At 38.8% G+C, this 14839-nt stretch overlaps 1 protein-coding gene across 1 annotated transcript in view; it reads left to right on the top strand.

Annotated features, from left to right (window-relative positions):
- Window positions 1-14839, top strand: part of MROH2B (maestro heat like repeat family member 2B) — a 72639-nt gene that overhangs the window by 31129 nt on the left and 26671 nt on the right. Inside the window, exons 19-24 of the mRNA XM_086362317.1 lie at window positions 140-256; window positions 3473-3580; window positions 4132-4284; window positions 7909-7935; window positions 9406-9525; window positions 9749-9828. Coding sequence (XP_086218443.1) covers window positions 140-256; window positions 3473-3580; window positions 4132-4284; window positions 7909-7935; window positions 9406-9525; window positions 9749-9828 — 605 coding nt within the window. The remainder of the gene's footprint in view (window positions 1-139; window positions 257-3472; window positions 3581-4131; window positions 4285-7908; window positions 7936-9405; window positions 9526-9748; window positions 9829-14839) is intronic.

Below are 14839 nucleotides of genomic sequence, written 5' to 3'. Positions count from 1 at the left end.
TTGATAAGCAAGCAGTCCTAAGTCAACTCAATGTCTTTTTTTTTTTTTTTTTTTTGAATGACTGTTTTTACTCTTTCTACTTTTTATCAGTCTTGCTTTCCAACTTTTAACATTCTGTTGCTTGTCCTTTGTTTTCCAGAAATTTCTTTGGAAAGCCTTGGGAACCACCTTGGCATCCTGCCAAGATGTGGACTTTGTCAGCTCACAGATTAAGGAATTTCTGGCTGCTCCCCACCACCTGGGGGACCAACGACAGGTGGGACCACTTTCTCTCAATTTCCTCTCATGACAATGATAGTGAATTCCCTCTGGAAAACCGCTGGCAGTTCTTACATTAATAGCTTACTTATCCAGAATTATCCACGCAGAATTATCCACACATACATTCAAAATAGTCCAACAGAATTTTTCAGAAAAATGAGGCTTCCCTATTTTTATTATTATTAGAGTCTAACTGTTTTACAATATGTTATTTTCTGCTGTACTACAGCATAAACCAACTATATGTATACATATATACCCTCCTTCTTGAGGCTCCCTCTCACCCACCATTCTTCCAGGGCTGAGCTCCCTGTGTTTGTTTCACAGCAGCTTCCTACTAACTATGTATTTTACACATGGTAGTATATTCTTTACATCTGTGTTTTCTATTTCTGTTCTGCAAATAGGTTCCTCTGTACCATTTTTCTAGATTCCAAATATATGCAATATTTGTTTTTCTCTTTCTGACTTACTTTACTCTGTAGACAGACTCTAGGTCCGTCCATGTCACTACAAATGATCCAATTTCATTTCTTTTTATGGCTGAGTAATATCCCATCATATATATGTACCACATCTTCTTTATCCATTCATCTGTTGATGGACATTTAGGTTGAGGTTTCCCTATTTAAAAATCAGTGCTTCATTATCTAATCAGATTTGTGAAAATAGTGAAAAATGAATTTCAGTCACTCCTACTCAACAAGAGTATTTTAAAAATATTTTGACCTTGGCTTTGTAACATAAGGGCATGATTGTAAGTACCAAAATCATTAAATGTGTAAGCCGAAAGTAAGGGTATGTATCATTGATTTTCCTCCTAGAGAAAATAAAACCTGGAGAGCTTTTGCAAAGAGCTTTTGTCTATTCCCTACCCTAGCCTAAGCTGGAGAGCATATGTGAAGAAAAAGACGATGTCTGCTTAAGAAAAGAAACCACCCAGGAATAAAGACTAGCTAGTAAAAAATAAATTATCATAGTCTGTCTTTTTATATACCTTTCTCAGAAATTCTCAGGTGTTTAGGGTCCTTTCCCCATTGTAAATAGCTGGAAAACATTATACTTACTGAACTTTTAAAACTGACTTTATATTGTCATTAGTTCTTTTTTCCATCTCAGATATTCAGCCTTCAATTATTTCTCATTGACATTATTCCTAGCACCATTATTTCCATTCTAGTTGCCCTTTTAGTTCTGCTCTGGGCTAGAAAACAATTAAGTTTATTTTAGATCCAAGCATACCATATGGCCATCATTCAAAGTCTGAGGAATTCACAAGCCTTGGAAGGAAGATGAACTTTGTGACATCCACTTAAGCTTCTCAAATTCCTCTTTTACTTAACTTTGCTTCAAGTTCTTCAGTGTATCCTGCACACTCAAATCACTTAGCAAATGGCCTCTGGGTTGGTGAGGAGTTAACACATAACTCTCTAAGTCTCACTGATCAGCTGGCCTTCCTTCTCCTAAGAGTGACTCTCTCACTCAGGTGACACCTAGGCTCTGATTCTGGTGTCAGACCAGCTGGATTCAAATCCTGTCTCCACAACACATTGCCTGCATCCCTCAAGTTCCTCCAAATAAAATAAAGGAAAATAGACTCCTCAAAGTTTTTTTTTTTTCACAGAAAATGCTTAGTAAGGAGTTTCAGGAGAGAAGATCTGAAATTACAACTGTGAGGAATTGGAGAGAGAAAATAGATTAAAGAAAACAAATAGGATATGTGTGCAGATTTGAGGGCCCCTTGGGGAGTTGAAATCATCTTCTACTCCAGCAATTTTCTCAGGGGTGTCATTTTTTTTCCCGGTAGCATCCAACAAATGGGGTATACGGATAGGTGATAGACAAGTATGAGAGTCAGATTTATCCAGGGCCTGGGGTTTTCCAGACTCACATGACAGAAAGACAGTGGGACATAGGTCAGAGCTGGAAAGATGGGGAGGAAGTTAAGAAGTTAGGAAGATGGGTCGGGAGAGGAGAAACACAGAGCACTGTGGGGTGAGAGGAGCCAGAGATGGAAAGTCACAGAAGTTTACATCTTAGGATGTAAAGGAACCTAAGGAACCAAGGCACCATGACCAAGGAACACAGAGACACCAGGCCACCGGCCTTTAAAGATTTCTTCCAAGCATCTCCTGGTGGTAGAGAGTGTAAGACCCAATATCTAAGAACAGTGCTGGTTGAGAGCTTGATGACAGAAGTCTAGTCCCTGGATTCTCATGCTGGCTCTAGCAGGGTTATGCAACCAAATGAAACAAACCAGGACTCATGAACAAACTGGCATGAAGGTACAGTGGTGAAGTGAGCCTGAAGCAAGTGAGGTGGAAAGAATGTGGGCAAGGGGGAAATATGAACACAGAGTGTGAAACAGGAGCTTTCAACATTTTAATCACCTAAGGGTGAAGTTAACCTTGGGCTTCCCTGGTGGCTCAGACGGTAAAACATCTGCCTGCAATGCAGGAGAGCTGGGTCCAATCCCTGGGTCAGGAAGATCCCCTGGAGAATGGAATGGAAGCCCACTCCAGTATTCTTGCCTGGGGAGTCACATGGACAGAGGAACCTGAAGGGCTATAGTCCATGGGGTCACAGAGTTAGACAGGACTAAGCAACTAACACTTACACTTTTCAAGGTAAAGTTTCAGAAGGAGAGTGATCCTGTAGAAATGATAGTCAACTCTAGCTCAAGAAAACCTCCACTTGCTTCCCACTGGTCTAAGATTAAAAATCCAAAGTATTGAGTGTGGCCTAAGAGACCTTACTCAGACCAACCCCCACTTTCTCTCTGACCTCATCTTTTACTTCTTTGTTCCATCTGTCCTCCTTGGTGGACCTCAGGACCTTAGCACAAACTCTCTCTGTTTGGAACTCTCATTTCCAGGAAGTCCATTAGCTCACTGTCTTGCTTATTTCGGGGCTCTTCTCCATGTCACCCTTTTATTGACAACTTGTCTGGCTACTCTATTTGTATTGCCAACTCCCCGAACTTATAGAAGCTACCCTTTTTTCTTCTTTTCTTACAGCACTTATCACCATTTGACATACTATATATTTATAGGCTTACTGGATTTGCGTATTCACTTTATGTCACTTCCTTGTGACTTCCCCTGGTTTTACACTCAAGAGGATGAGGAGTTTGGTGTGTTCTGTTGACTCCTATACCTCCAGCACCTAGAGTTCCTGATGCATCAAAATGCCCTGTCTTTTCTGATTTTAGGGAATAACATCTATCTTAGGATACTGTGCTGAGAAACACTTTGAAGTTGTCTTAAAAGTTCTTAAAACATTCCAAGATCGGGAAAAGTTTTTCATGAATCGATGTAAGGTAAAAAGAATATCCTTCTCCTCCAAACCCCTTGGTCATTGCAAAGGCAAGTGACACTGACTCCATCCGTGGACATCCTTTCTCCATATCATACTTGCTCCCATCCCCGGTCTTTATTCCCGGTTGGAACCATCTGAGCCCAAGCCCTGTAGAATGACCAGCTAGATAACAAATCTCCTCCACTTCCTGTCACTCATACTGACCTGGGAGGACCTGAGGAGCTCTGTGGGTGTCTAGTTTTATCCCTCTTCTGGCTCCTCAGGCCTCATGGACAGTTTCCATTGCATACACTGCTTCCCCTAAAGAAGAGGAAGAATGAGTAAAATGAATGCAAGCCCTCTCTCAAGTACCTCTATTAAAGCCTGGTAGATCCACCACACCATTCTGGGTGTTGAAATTTATATCAGCAAGCACATCAGCTTCAGACTCATTTTAATAATCCCAGTCCCATTTCTTAACTCCCATAGTGGCCCATAGGATTAGGAAAAATCATGAGAGGAAAAGAAACTCCTTCAGCCATATTTTTCATGTCTCTCTTTTCTCCTCTTCAGGGTATTTTCTCTGGGAAAAAGAGCCTGAGCAAAACTGACGTCATGGTAATCTATGGAGCCGTGGCCCTCCATGCACCCAAGAGTCAACTCCTAACCAGGCTTGATCAGGACATTGTATCTCAAGTCCTATTTCTCTACGGCCAGTGCTCTCGGGTAATAGCCAACACAGGGCTACTTCAATTTCCAAGACTGGGGTTCCCAAACATTACAGGGGCTCAGCTCTTCAAAATCATCCTCAAAGGATACAGACCAAAGGGAAGATAGGATCTGGTGCATTTGGAAGATGAGAACATATTGTTGTTGCTCAATCACTCAGTCATGTCCCACTCTTTGCTACCCCATGAACTGCAGCAGGCAAGGCTTCCCTGTCCTTCACCATCTCCCAGAATTTGCTCAAACTCATATGCACTGAGTCAATGATGTTATCCAACCATCTCATCCTCTGTTGTCCCCTTCTCCTCTTGCCCTCAGTCTTTCCCAGCATCAGGGTCTTTTCCAATGAGTCGGCTCTTCTCAGCAGGTGACCAAAGTATTGGGGCTTCAGCTTCAGCACCAGTCCTTCCAATGAACATTCAGGACCGATTTTCTTTATGATTGACTGGTGTGATATCCTGCAGTCCAAGGAACTCTCAAGAGTCTTCTCCAGCACCACAGATACAAAGCAGCAATTCTTCAGCTCTCAGCTTTCTTTATGGTCCAACTCTCACATCTGTACATGACTAGTAGAAAAACCATAGCTTTGACTATATGGACCTTTGTCTGCAAAGTGAGAATATATGGGAAGAGAAAATTTGATTATGAAATGGAGTTGAGTGATTTGTTTCTTTTGTAAGATCTTGGGCAGAGTTCCAAAGAATAACAAGGAGAGATAAGAAAGCCTTCCTAAGTGATCAATGTAAAGAAATAGAGGAAAACAATAGAAAGGGAAAGACTAGAGATGTCTTCAAGAAAATTAGAGATACCAAGGGAACATTTCTTGCAAAGATGGGCTCAATAAAGGACAGAAATGGTATGAACTAACAGAAGCTGAAGATATTAAGAAGAGGTGGTAAGAATACACAGAAGAACTATACAAAAAAGATCCTCATGACCCAGATAACCAGGATGGTGTTATCACTCACTTACAGCCAGACATCCTGGAATGAAAAGTCAAGTGGGCCTTAGGAAGCATCACTATGAACAAAGCTAGTGGAGGTGATGGAATTCCAGTTGAGCTATTTCAAATCCTAAAAGATGATGCTGTGACAGTTCTGCACTCAATATGCCAGCAAATTTGGAAAACTTAGCAGTGGCCACAGGACTGGAAAATGTCAGTTTTCATTCCAATCCCAAAGAAAGGCAATGCCAAAGAATGTTCAAACTACCACACAGTTGCACTCATCTCACATGCTAGCAAAGTAATGCTCAAAATTCTCCAAGCCAGGCATCAACCGTATGTGAACCAAGAACTTCCAGATGTTCAAGCTGGATTCAAAAAGGCAGAGGAACCAGAGATCAAATTGCCAGATCTGTTGGATCATAGAGAAAGCAAGACAATTCCAGAGAAACATCTACTTTTGCTTTATTGACTATCCCAAAGCCTTTGACTGTGTGGATCACAACAAATTGTGGAAAGTTCTTCAAGACATGGGAATATCAGACCACCTGACGTGCCTCCTGAGAAATCTGTTTGCAGGTCAACAAGAAACCATTAGAACTGGACATGGAACAACATACTGGTTCCAAACTTGAAAAGGAGTAAATCAAGGCTGTATATTGTCACCCTGCTTATTTAACTTATATACAGAGTACATCATCTGAAATGCCAGGCTGGATGAAGCACAAGCTGGAATCAAGATTCCCAAGAAAATATCAATAACCTCAGATACGCAGATGACATCACCCTTATGGCAGAAAGTGAAGAAAAACTAAAGAGCCTCTTGATGAAAATGAAAGAGGAGAATGAAAAAGCTGGCTTAAAACTCAACATTCAAGATCATGGCATCTGGTCCCATTACTTCATGGCAAATAGATGGGAAAACAATGGAAACAGTGAGACGTTCTTTTCTTGGGCTCCAAAATCACTGCAGATGGTGACTGTAGCCATGAAATTAAAAGACATTTGCTCCTTGGAAGAAAAGCTATGACCAACCTAGACAGCATATTAAAAAGCAGAGACATTACTTTGCCAACAAAGGTATGTCTAGTCAAAGATATGGTTTTTCCAGTAGTCATGTATGGATGTGAGAGTTGGACCATAAAGAAAGCTGAGCACCAAAGAATTGATGCTTTTGAACTATGGTATTGGAGAAGACTCTTGAGAGTCCTTTGGACTGCAGGATATCAAACCAGTCAGTCATAAAGGAAATCAGTCCTGAATGTTCATTAGAAGGACAGATTCTGAAACTGAAGCTCCAATACTTTGGTCACCTGATGCGAAGAGCCAACTCATTGGCCAGGACCCTGTTGTTGGGAAAGATGAAGGCAAAAGGAGGAGGCAGCAGAGGATGAGATGGTTAGAGAGCATCATGGACTCAATGGACAAGAATTTGAGCAAACTCCAGGAGATGGTGTAGGACAGGAAGCCTGGCGTGCTGTAGTCCATGGGGTCGCAAAGAGTTGGACGTGACTTAGTGACTGAACAACAACAATGAATCAGTCTTCAGGGATGGATCACTGAATCTGTCATTTTAGACAGATTCTAAATGTGATTCTGATGCTACACACCCGAAATTTGATAAATAATGATGAGAACTGAAAACATAGTTTAAGAAGGTATTTTATATTACTATTAAGTCCATCACTGAGGAAAGTTTTGGTAACAATAAAATAGAAAGGAGATAAAGATGTTTTAGATAAGGATCACTACACTTTAAGGTAAGTCAATTCTGCTAAAATGCAACTTTTGCACAAGAGAATACAGGAAAAACCACAGGGATTATGGGGGAAATGGGGTGAGTGGTACAATATTCAACAACCCCATCAATGATACAGTTTAAAAAAAAACAACAAGAATTTAATTTTCAAAAGTAATTTTAAAAACAGTAAGTAGATAAATACTACTAAAAAATGATGGAAATTTTCCTTAAAAAACCCCTGAATTCAACTGCACAATTTATGAGCTATTATGAAACGGTGGTGGGAAGGAGGGATATCTGAAATCCGACAGACAGCTGTAATGCCGGATTTGGGTGAGAGCAGCTCATCACACACAGTAAACAGAGGCAGCTGATGACGTCTGTGGTGTATGTGCAAGTCTTCCTCAGGCTCAGTTCGTCTGGTTCACCTTTTTGCCCTCATAGACAAAACTGCACATAAGCAAACTCAAAATTCAGAATACGCTAAAAGTATCCCCTCATACATCAATTTCATTGTAACAAATTTGCATTTTCAACACAGGCATTGTCAGAGAACTGACTATATCTCAGTTCCAAAATCAGCTGCTACATTAACTTTCATTTTATAAGTTTTCATTGCTCTTTCTTCCAAGAGTTTTGTGCCCTTTTTCTTACCAAGGTCTGATAGAGCCTTTTTAAAATGAGAAGCCTGAAATCCAAAGGCTTGAAATCTTTGTGCTGCCTTTTGTAGCTTAGTCATGATTCATCCATGGCAAAGAATCCACCAATACACAGGTGTCCCTTTTGAATCTGAGGGAGGGAGGGAACAGCCCCCACCACTTGGAAAAGCTGAACACCCTGCCTCACTGTTGTCCTTCAGGTTGATGCGTGGCTCTTTGGTTGGGGTGAAGGAACTCTGACTGCTGCTCTAGTATCTGCCTTTCCTTCTGATTTTTTTCAGGTTCTGGGCATGTCTGTGGCAAACAAGGTAGGTGATATATTTTATATACCTGAATACCTGTGTTTGAGTATAAATATATCTGAATACAAATTATGCTCCCTGAAAATACAGTAAGCGTAAATGTTCTCTTGATTTGATTCCGCAGGAAAGAATCCCAAATTTTAACTAATTAATCTGATTCTGAAGTCAGGATTCCCAAGCCTAATTTAAAACAGAACAAGGAACTACATTTGGTTCTAGGTGGTTTGAAAGTTACCTGTAAACCAGAACAGTGTTCTTAGAACTGTGATTTGTGACCCACCAGTAGATTAGGAAATCAATTTAATATATCTAATAAATCACAACTAGTAATTTTTTGTAATAAAATAAAAGAGGAATAAAAGATAATTTTTGAGAGTTTGATATTGAAACTCCAACTAAAAATCATAATTTTTCTACTTAAAAAATAATTGTGATATATGGTGAAACTGTATGTAACTGTGTTCTGTATTTTCCAAGTCTCCTATAAATGTGTTATCATACTTTCATAATGTAAAAAATAAAAAGAAAGAAAAATGACTATATATAGCATTAAGTATCACAAAACTTTTATTTCAGTTATGTATTATATATATATAATATATATTATATTGACCTACGGTTGAAATATGTGCCCAGACAGCAGTGACACTGTGCTTCTTTGGCCATTTTCACCTTAGTCTCAGATCCAAGTTGCAGGCAGGTTGAGAAATCATGGTTTTATATATATATATAATTATATATTATATACATATATATATGTATACATAATACATCATGTATTATATACATGTTCAGTTCAGCCACTCAGTCACATCCAACTCTTTGCAACCCCATGGACTGCAGCACACCAGGCTTCCCTGTCCATCACCAACTCCCGGAGCTTACTCAAACTCATGTCCATCGTATCGGTGATGCCATCCAACCATCTCATCCTCTGTCATCCCCTTCTCCTCCTGCCTTCAATCTTTCCCAGCACCAGGGTCTTTTCCATTGAGTCAGTTTTTCGTATCAGGTGCCAAAGTACTGGAGCTTCAGCTTCAGCATCAGTCCTTCCAATGAACATTCAGAACTGATTTCCTGTAGGATTGACTGGTTGGATCTCCTTGCAGTCCAAGGGACTCTCGAGAGTCTTCTCCAACACCACATTATACATGCATTATATATATATATATATATATATATATATATATATATATATATATAGTTCATGTAAGTACCAGATAGATTTGTAAATTGTTCCCTATTTTGATTCTGGTCAGAAATGTTTGAAAACCACTGTTCTAGAGAATCCTCAGTCCATGGCAGAGGCTGGGGTTGAGAAGCCCCGCAACTTGGATCTGAGACTAAGGTGAAAATGGCAGAAGAAGCACAGTGCCACTGCTGTCCGGGCACATATTTCAACCGTAGGTCAAACATTCGTAGAACCAGGTTCGGTGCCTAAGACTCTGGCTTGCACTGTGAGTCATTTTCCTTTAGGACATGGATCTGCAGATGAGTTTTACCAGAAGTATCACAGAGATTGGTATTGCTGTCCAGGATGCTGAGGATGAGACGTTCAAGTTCTCCTACAAGGAGGTGCTGCTGGGTTACATGCTGGTGAGTGTGCAAAGGACATGGGCAAGATCCTGAGAAGTTAATTACCAAGAGAGCAAGTTGTCTTTTTTTTTTAAGTGGGTAAAACTTGCCAATCCCTAAGAACAGAATTTTGCCATGGTTCTGCCTGAGGGCACCCAACAGTCCAATGAGGCTTCTACCTCAATGCATCTAGAAACTCCCCTAGTCCTCCCTGAGACGGTTCACCGCCTTGTCTGTGTTGCAGGACTTCATCAGGGATGAACCTCTGGATTCCTTGGCCAGCCCTATTCGGTGGAAAGCCTTAATTGCCATCAGATACCTCAGGTAGAGAATTTTTTGTTTCTTCTCATTAAAAAAAAAATTTCCTCCACATATACTCATTCTGATCAACTGACATTGATAAGTGCAGACTCTAGTGCACCATCACAAAAAGGACACCGTTCATCAATGCATGCATGTTACCTAAGTCGCTTCAGTCATGTCTGACTCTGTGTGACCACATAGACGGCAGCCCACCAGGCTCCCCCGTCCCTGGGATTCTCCAGGTAAGAACACTGGAGTGGGTTGCCATGCCCTCCTTCAAGGTGTCTTCCCAACCCAGGGATCAAACCCATGTCTCCTACGTCTCCTGCATTGGCAGGTGGGTTCTTTTACCACTAGTGCCACCTGGGAAGCCCAATTCATCAATAGGTTATTTCAAATGGGAGCTTTTTCTTTTTCCAAAGTGACAGAATTGACTGAAAGCCTGATCATTTGATGACTGACAGAGACTAGCAAGCTGCTTATAAAAGTCAGATTTATTGATATATGAGGACCGAAATTTCTGTGCAAAAATAATTTCTCTTGGCCTATAGGCAAATTTTAATCTTCCCATTAAAAACTTATGAAAGCCTTAATCACACTCAGGTTTGGTTAGCAGCACTATGCCTGAAGAAAATGATAATTTTAAGCACATTTTAAAAATAATCTTTTCCCCTGCAGTAAAAGAAATAGAAGTTCACTGTTAAAACTTGGAAACTGCAGAAAGTCTTTAAAAATAGTAAAAATCACACCTAACCCTACCCGATTATCAAAATTTTGGTATATTTTCTTCAATTCTTTATTCCTAATTGTCCATGTTGATTACAGAGCTGAGATTCTGCTCTGCATATAATTTTTATCCTGTTTTCTTTCCTCGTCTTATATATTCCCATGTTATGACCAATTCTTCACAAACATAATTCATTTTTCATTAATTTTTTATTGTGGTAAAATATACATGTTTATCACCTTAGCCGTCTTTAAGTGTACAGTTCAGTAGTGTTAAGTACTTTTACATGATTGTGTAACCAATCTCCAGAAATGGAAGCACTATACCCATTAATCAACTCTTCATTTCCTCCTTCCATCAGCCCTGGCTGATACCACTCTATATTCTGTCTCTGTGAATTTTATGCTTTAGGTAGCTCATGTCACTAGCATCATCTAGTATTTGTCTTTTGATGCCTGACCTATTTTCCTTAGAATAATGTCCTCAAGATCCATCCATGTTGTAGGGTGTATCAGAATTTCATTCCTTTTGAAGGCAGAGCAATATTCTGTTTGATGTGTATAGTATACTTGGTTAATCCATTCCTCTATTGGACACTCATCTGTTGGAGGGTTTTCACATTTTGGCTACTGTAAATAATGCTGCTATGAACATAGGTACATACATATTTCTTCCAGACCCTGCTTTTATTTATTTGGGGCATATACTCATGAGTCAGCCTGTTGGATCAGATGGCAAGCTTGTTTTTGATCTTTTGAGGAGCCACCACACTGATCTTTATAGCAGGGCACTGTTTTATGTTCACCAACAGCACACAAATGTCCTAAGTTTCCCATATCCTTGCCGTCACTTTCTGATTTTTGTTTGTTTGTTTTTACTGTAGCCATCCTAATGGGTGTAGGATGGTGTCCCACTGTAGCATTGAGTTGCCTTTCAGTAATGATTAATGGCTTTGAGCATCTTTTTATAGGCTTATTGCCTGTTTGCATATCTTCTTGAGAAAACTATTCGATCCTTTGTCCATTTTTCTCAGTTCTTTCTCTTTTTTTTGTTGAGTTGTAGTTCTTTATATTTTTATACTTTTCGTATTCTTTCTACTCTAGATAAGGTTATTAACCCCTTATCACATATATGATTTGCAAATATTTTCTCTTTCCATAGGCTGTCTTTTTACTCTAGCCTTTGTGTCCTTCATGAACAGAAATTTTTAATTTTGACGTAGGTCCATTTGTCCATTTGTACTTTCACTGTTTGTACTTTTAGTGTCATATCCAAGTAATCATGGCCAAATGCAACATTATTCCCCTCTGAACGGTCTTGGCACTTGTTGAAAATCATTTCACCATATGCACGAGAGTTTATTTCTGGCCCCTCTATTGTATTCCACTGGTTTGTGTGTCTGTTTGTTTATGCCAGCACTATACTGTTTTGATTACAGTGGTTTTGTAACAAGTTTTGAAACCAAAAAGTGTGAGATCCCCAACTTTGTTCTTTTTCAAAATAGTTTTGGGTATTTGAGGTCCCTTAAGATTCCATGTGAATTTTAGGATAGATTTTTCTATTTCTGCAAAAAGTATCATTGGGATTCTGATAGGGATTGCATTAAATCTGCAGACTGCTTTAGAGGGACATCTTAACAATCATAAGTATTGCAATTTAAATATGAAACACCTTTCCCTTCAGTTGTGTCTTCTTAACTTCCTTCAGCATCATTTTGTGGTTTTTTGGTGTACAAGCCTTTCACTTTCTTGGTTAAATTTATTTCTAAGTATTTTATTCTTTTGATGCTATTATAAATGGAATTGCTAACTTTTTTGATGGTTCATTGTTTTAAGTGTATAAAAATGGAAGTGATTTTTGTGTGCTGATTTTGTATTCTGCAACTTTGAAGAATTTGTTTATTAGTTATAATATTTTTGTAGATGTTTTAGGATTCTCTATATATAAGATCATGTCATCTGCAAACAGAGATAATTTTACTTTACTTTTCCAATCTGGATGGCTTTTATTTATTTTTCTTATCTATTGCTCTGGCTGGGACTTGCAGTATTATGTTAAATAGAAGTAGCATCTTTGTCTTGTTCCTGATCTTAGAGGGTAAGTTTTCAGTCTTTCACCATTAAGCATGATGTTAGCTTATACGGTTTTCATATATGGCCTTTATTATGTTGAGGTAACAACTATTTTAATCACTGCCTGATATCTTGATGCATAGATATGCCTCATATTATTACCTTCAATTATTAATCAACCTCCTATTGCTACATTTAACTATTTCTTGTTTTAAAACCTGTAAGTAATACTTTGATGAACATCCTCATGCAAAAAAAAAAAAAAATGTTCTTTGAACATCTAATTATAAAAGCTGACAATTTGGTTCAATAAATATTATTGAGTTGCATCTATGTATCAGACACTGAGCTAGGTTCTAAAAGGACAATGTTAAACAAAATATGACCTTTCTCTGAAGGAGTTTTAGCCAACAAAGAGAAATGAATTCAAAACACATCCACATAGTTTTTCTAAAATTCAGTAAGAAGCAAAATAAGGGAAAGGCACAAGTTCCCATATTTATAAAGATAAGAGAGGTTTCAAGAAAGTGCAAAGAAATCTTGAAGATGAATTAAGACTTAACCAGGTTCCAGAACAGCATTGTTGAGTAGAAATAATACAGGTCACATTTATTGTTTAAAATTTTCTAGTAGCCACTATTAAATATGTAAAAAAGAAACATTAAATTAATTTTAATAATTATTTTAATCTAATATATTCAGTATACTACTTCAACATGTATTTAAAATAAAGAATTAATAAGATGACTTACATGATTTTCATACCACATCTTCAAAATCCGGTGTGTTTTACAATTACAGTGTATTTTAAATCAAACTAGCAACAACTCAAGAGTTCAATAGCCACATGTAGCTAACGGCTTCCCTCATATAGACAGGACATTTGTAGACCTTGAAGACTAATGACAGAAAGCAAATCAGTGGTTACCTTGGACCAAGGTGGAGGAATAGATGAATTGCAAAGATGCATCAGGAAAAACTGGGGGCTGATAGCAATGTTCTGTATTGCTTATAGTGGTAGTTTCATGAGTGTGGAATTTATTTGATTGCACACTTTAAATGGATGCAGCTTGTTGTGCATAAATTATGCCTCAATAAGTTGATATTTTTAAATAGCCAGCCAGACAATAAGGATGAGAAGATTGCACACTATATATCAACACATTTAACATTCAATAAAGCTGTCGCAGCTTTATTGACTTTTACTCCTCTGTGCAAGTGAAAGTGAAAATCTATCAGTCATGTCAGACTCTTTGCAACCCCATGGACTATAGACCATGGAATTCTCCAGGCTGGAATACTGGAGTGGGTAGCCTTTCCCTTCTCCAGGGGATCTTCCCAAACCAGGGATCAAACCCAGGTCTTAAGCAGATTCTTTACCAGCTGAGCTACAAGGGAAGCCCTGTAAGAGAACCAGTTTCACCCTTCTCTGACAGTGTCATCATTTTTTATTTTTTTGCTAATTTTGTTGCAGACAAGTGGTGTTGTATTGTCTTAGCTTACATTTATCTAATAACAAATGGAGGTTTTCATATTTACTGAATACTTACATGTTCCTAAGCTATATCCAGGTTTCTTTATATCCTCATGTCTATACTATATGTCAGATAGTGAGAAAGGAAAAGGAAGGTTCCAGTGTCATTTACTCCTGTGTTTATAGGTGGTATTTAGTCACTAAGTTGTGTTCCATTCTTGCAACTTCATGGGGAGTAGCCCACAAGACTCCTCTGTCCATGGGATTTCCCATGCAAGAATAGTGGAGTGGGTTGCTCTTTCCTTCTCCAGGAGATCTTCCCCACCCAGGGATCAACCCTTTGTCTCTGGCATTGCAGGCGGATTCTTGCCAGACTGAGCCATCAGGGATGACACATGACATGAAAGGACATATGACATCGATAAAACTCACTGCTCCAAACTTAGAATCTCTCTTCTCTCTCTCAGTCACTCACATACACATACACACATAACTTGAGTGCTGAAGAAAATAAGTAGATAAATGTTAGATCATACAATAAAGGATTAAGTAATGCCAAGCAAGTGATGGTTTGTTTATCACTGTAATAAATTAGACTTACAGTCTGGTTTTATGTCCCCAATCTTTCTCTACTCCTGTTACCATCTCCTTCAACATTGCATTCCCATCAGAAATGCATCTGACCCCTTCAAGCCCCTTCAGATCCTCAGTTCTCTGGAACTCAACTGAGATGTGTGTTGTTTGGCGATATAATATCCA

The sequence above is a fragment of the Bos grunniens genome, chromosome 20, assembly GCF_055505025.1.
Source record: "Bos grunniens cultivar Pamir isolate PY7600 chromosome 20, Bosgru_T2T1.0, whole genome shotgun sequence".
Classification (NCBI taxonomy): domain Eukaryota; kingdom Metazoa; phylum Chordata; class Mammalia; order Artiodactyla; family Bovidae; genus Bos; species Bos grunniens.
The sequence above is the reverse complement of the archived record's forward strand: the minus strand, read 5'-3'. Positions and strand labels throughout refer to the sequence as shown.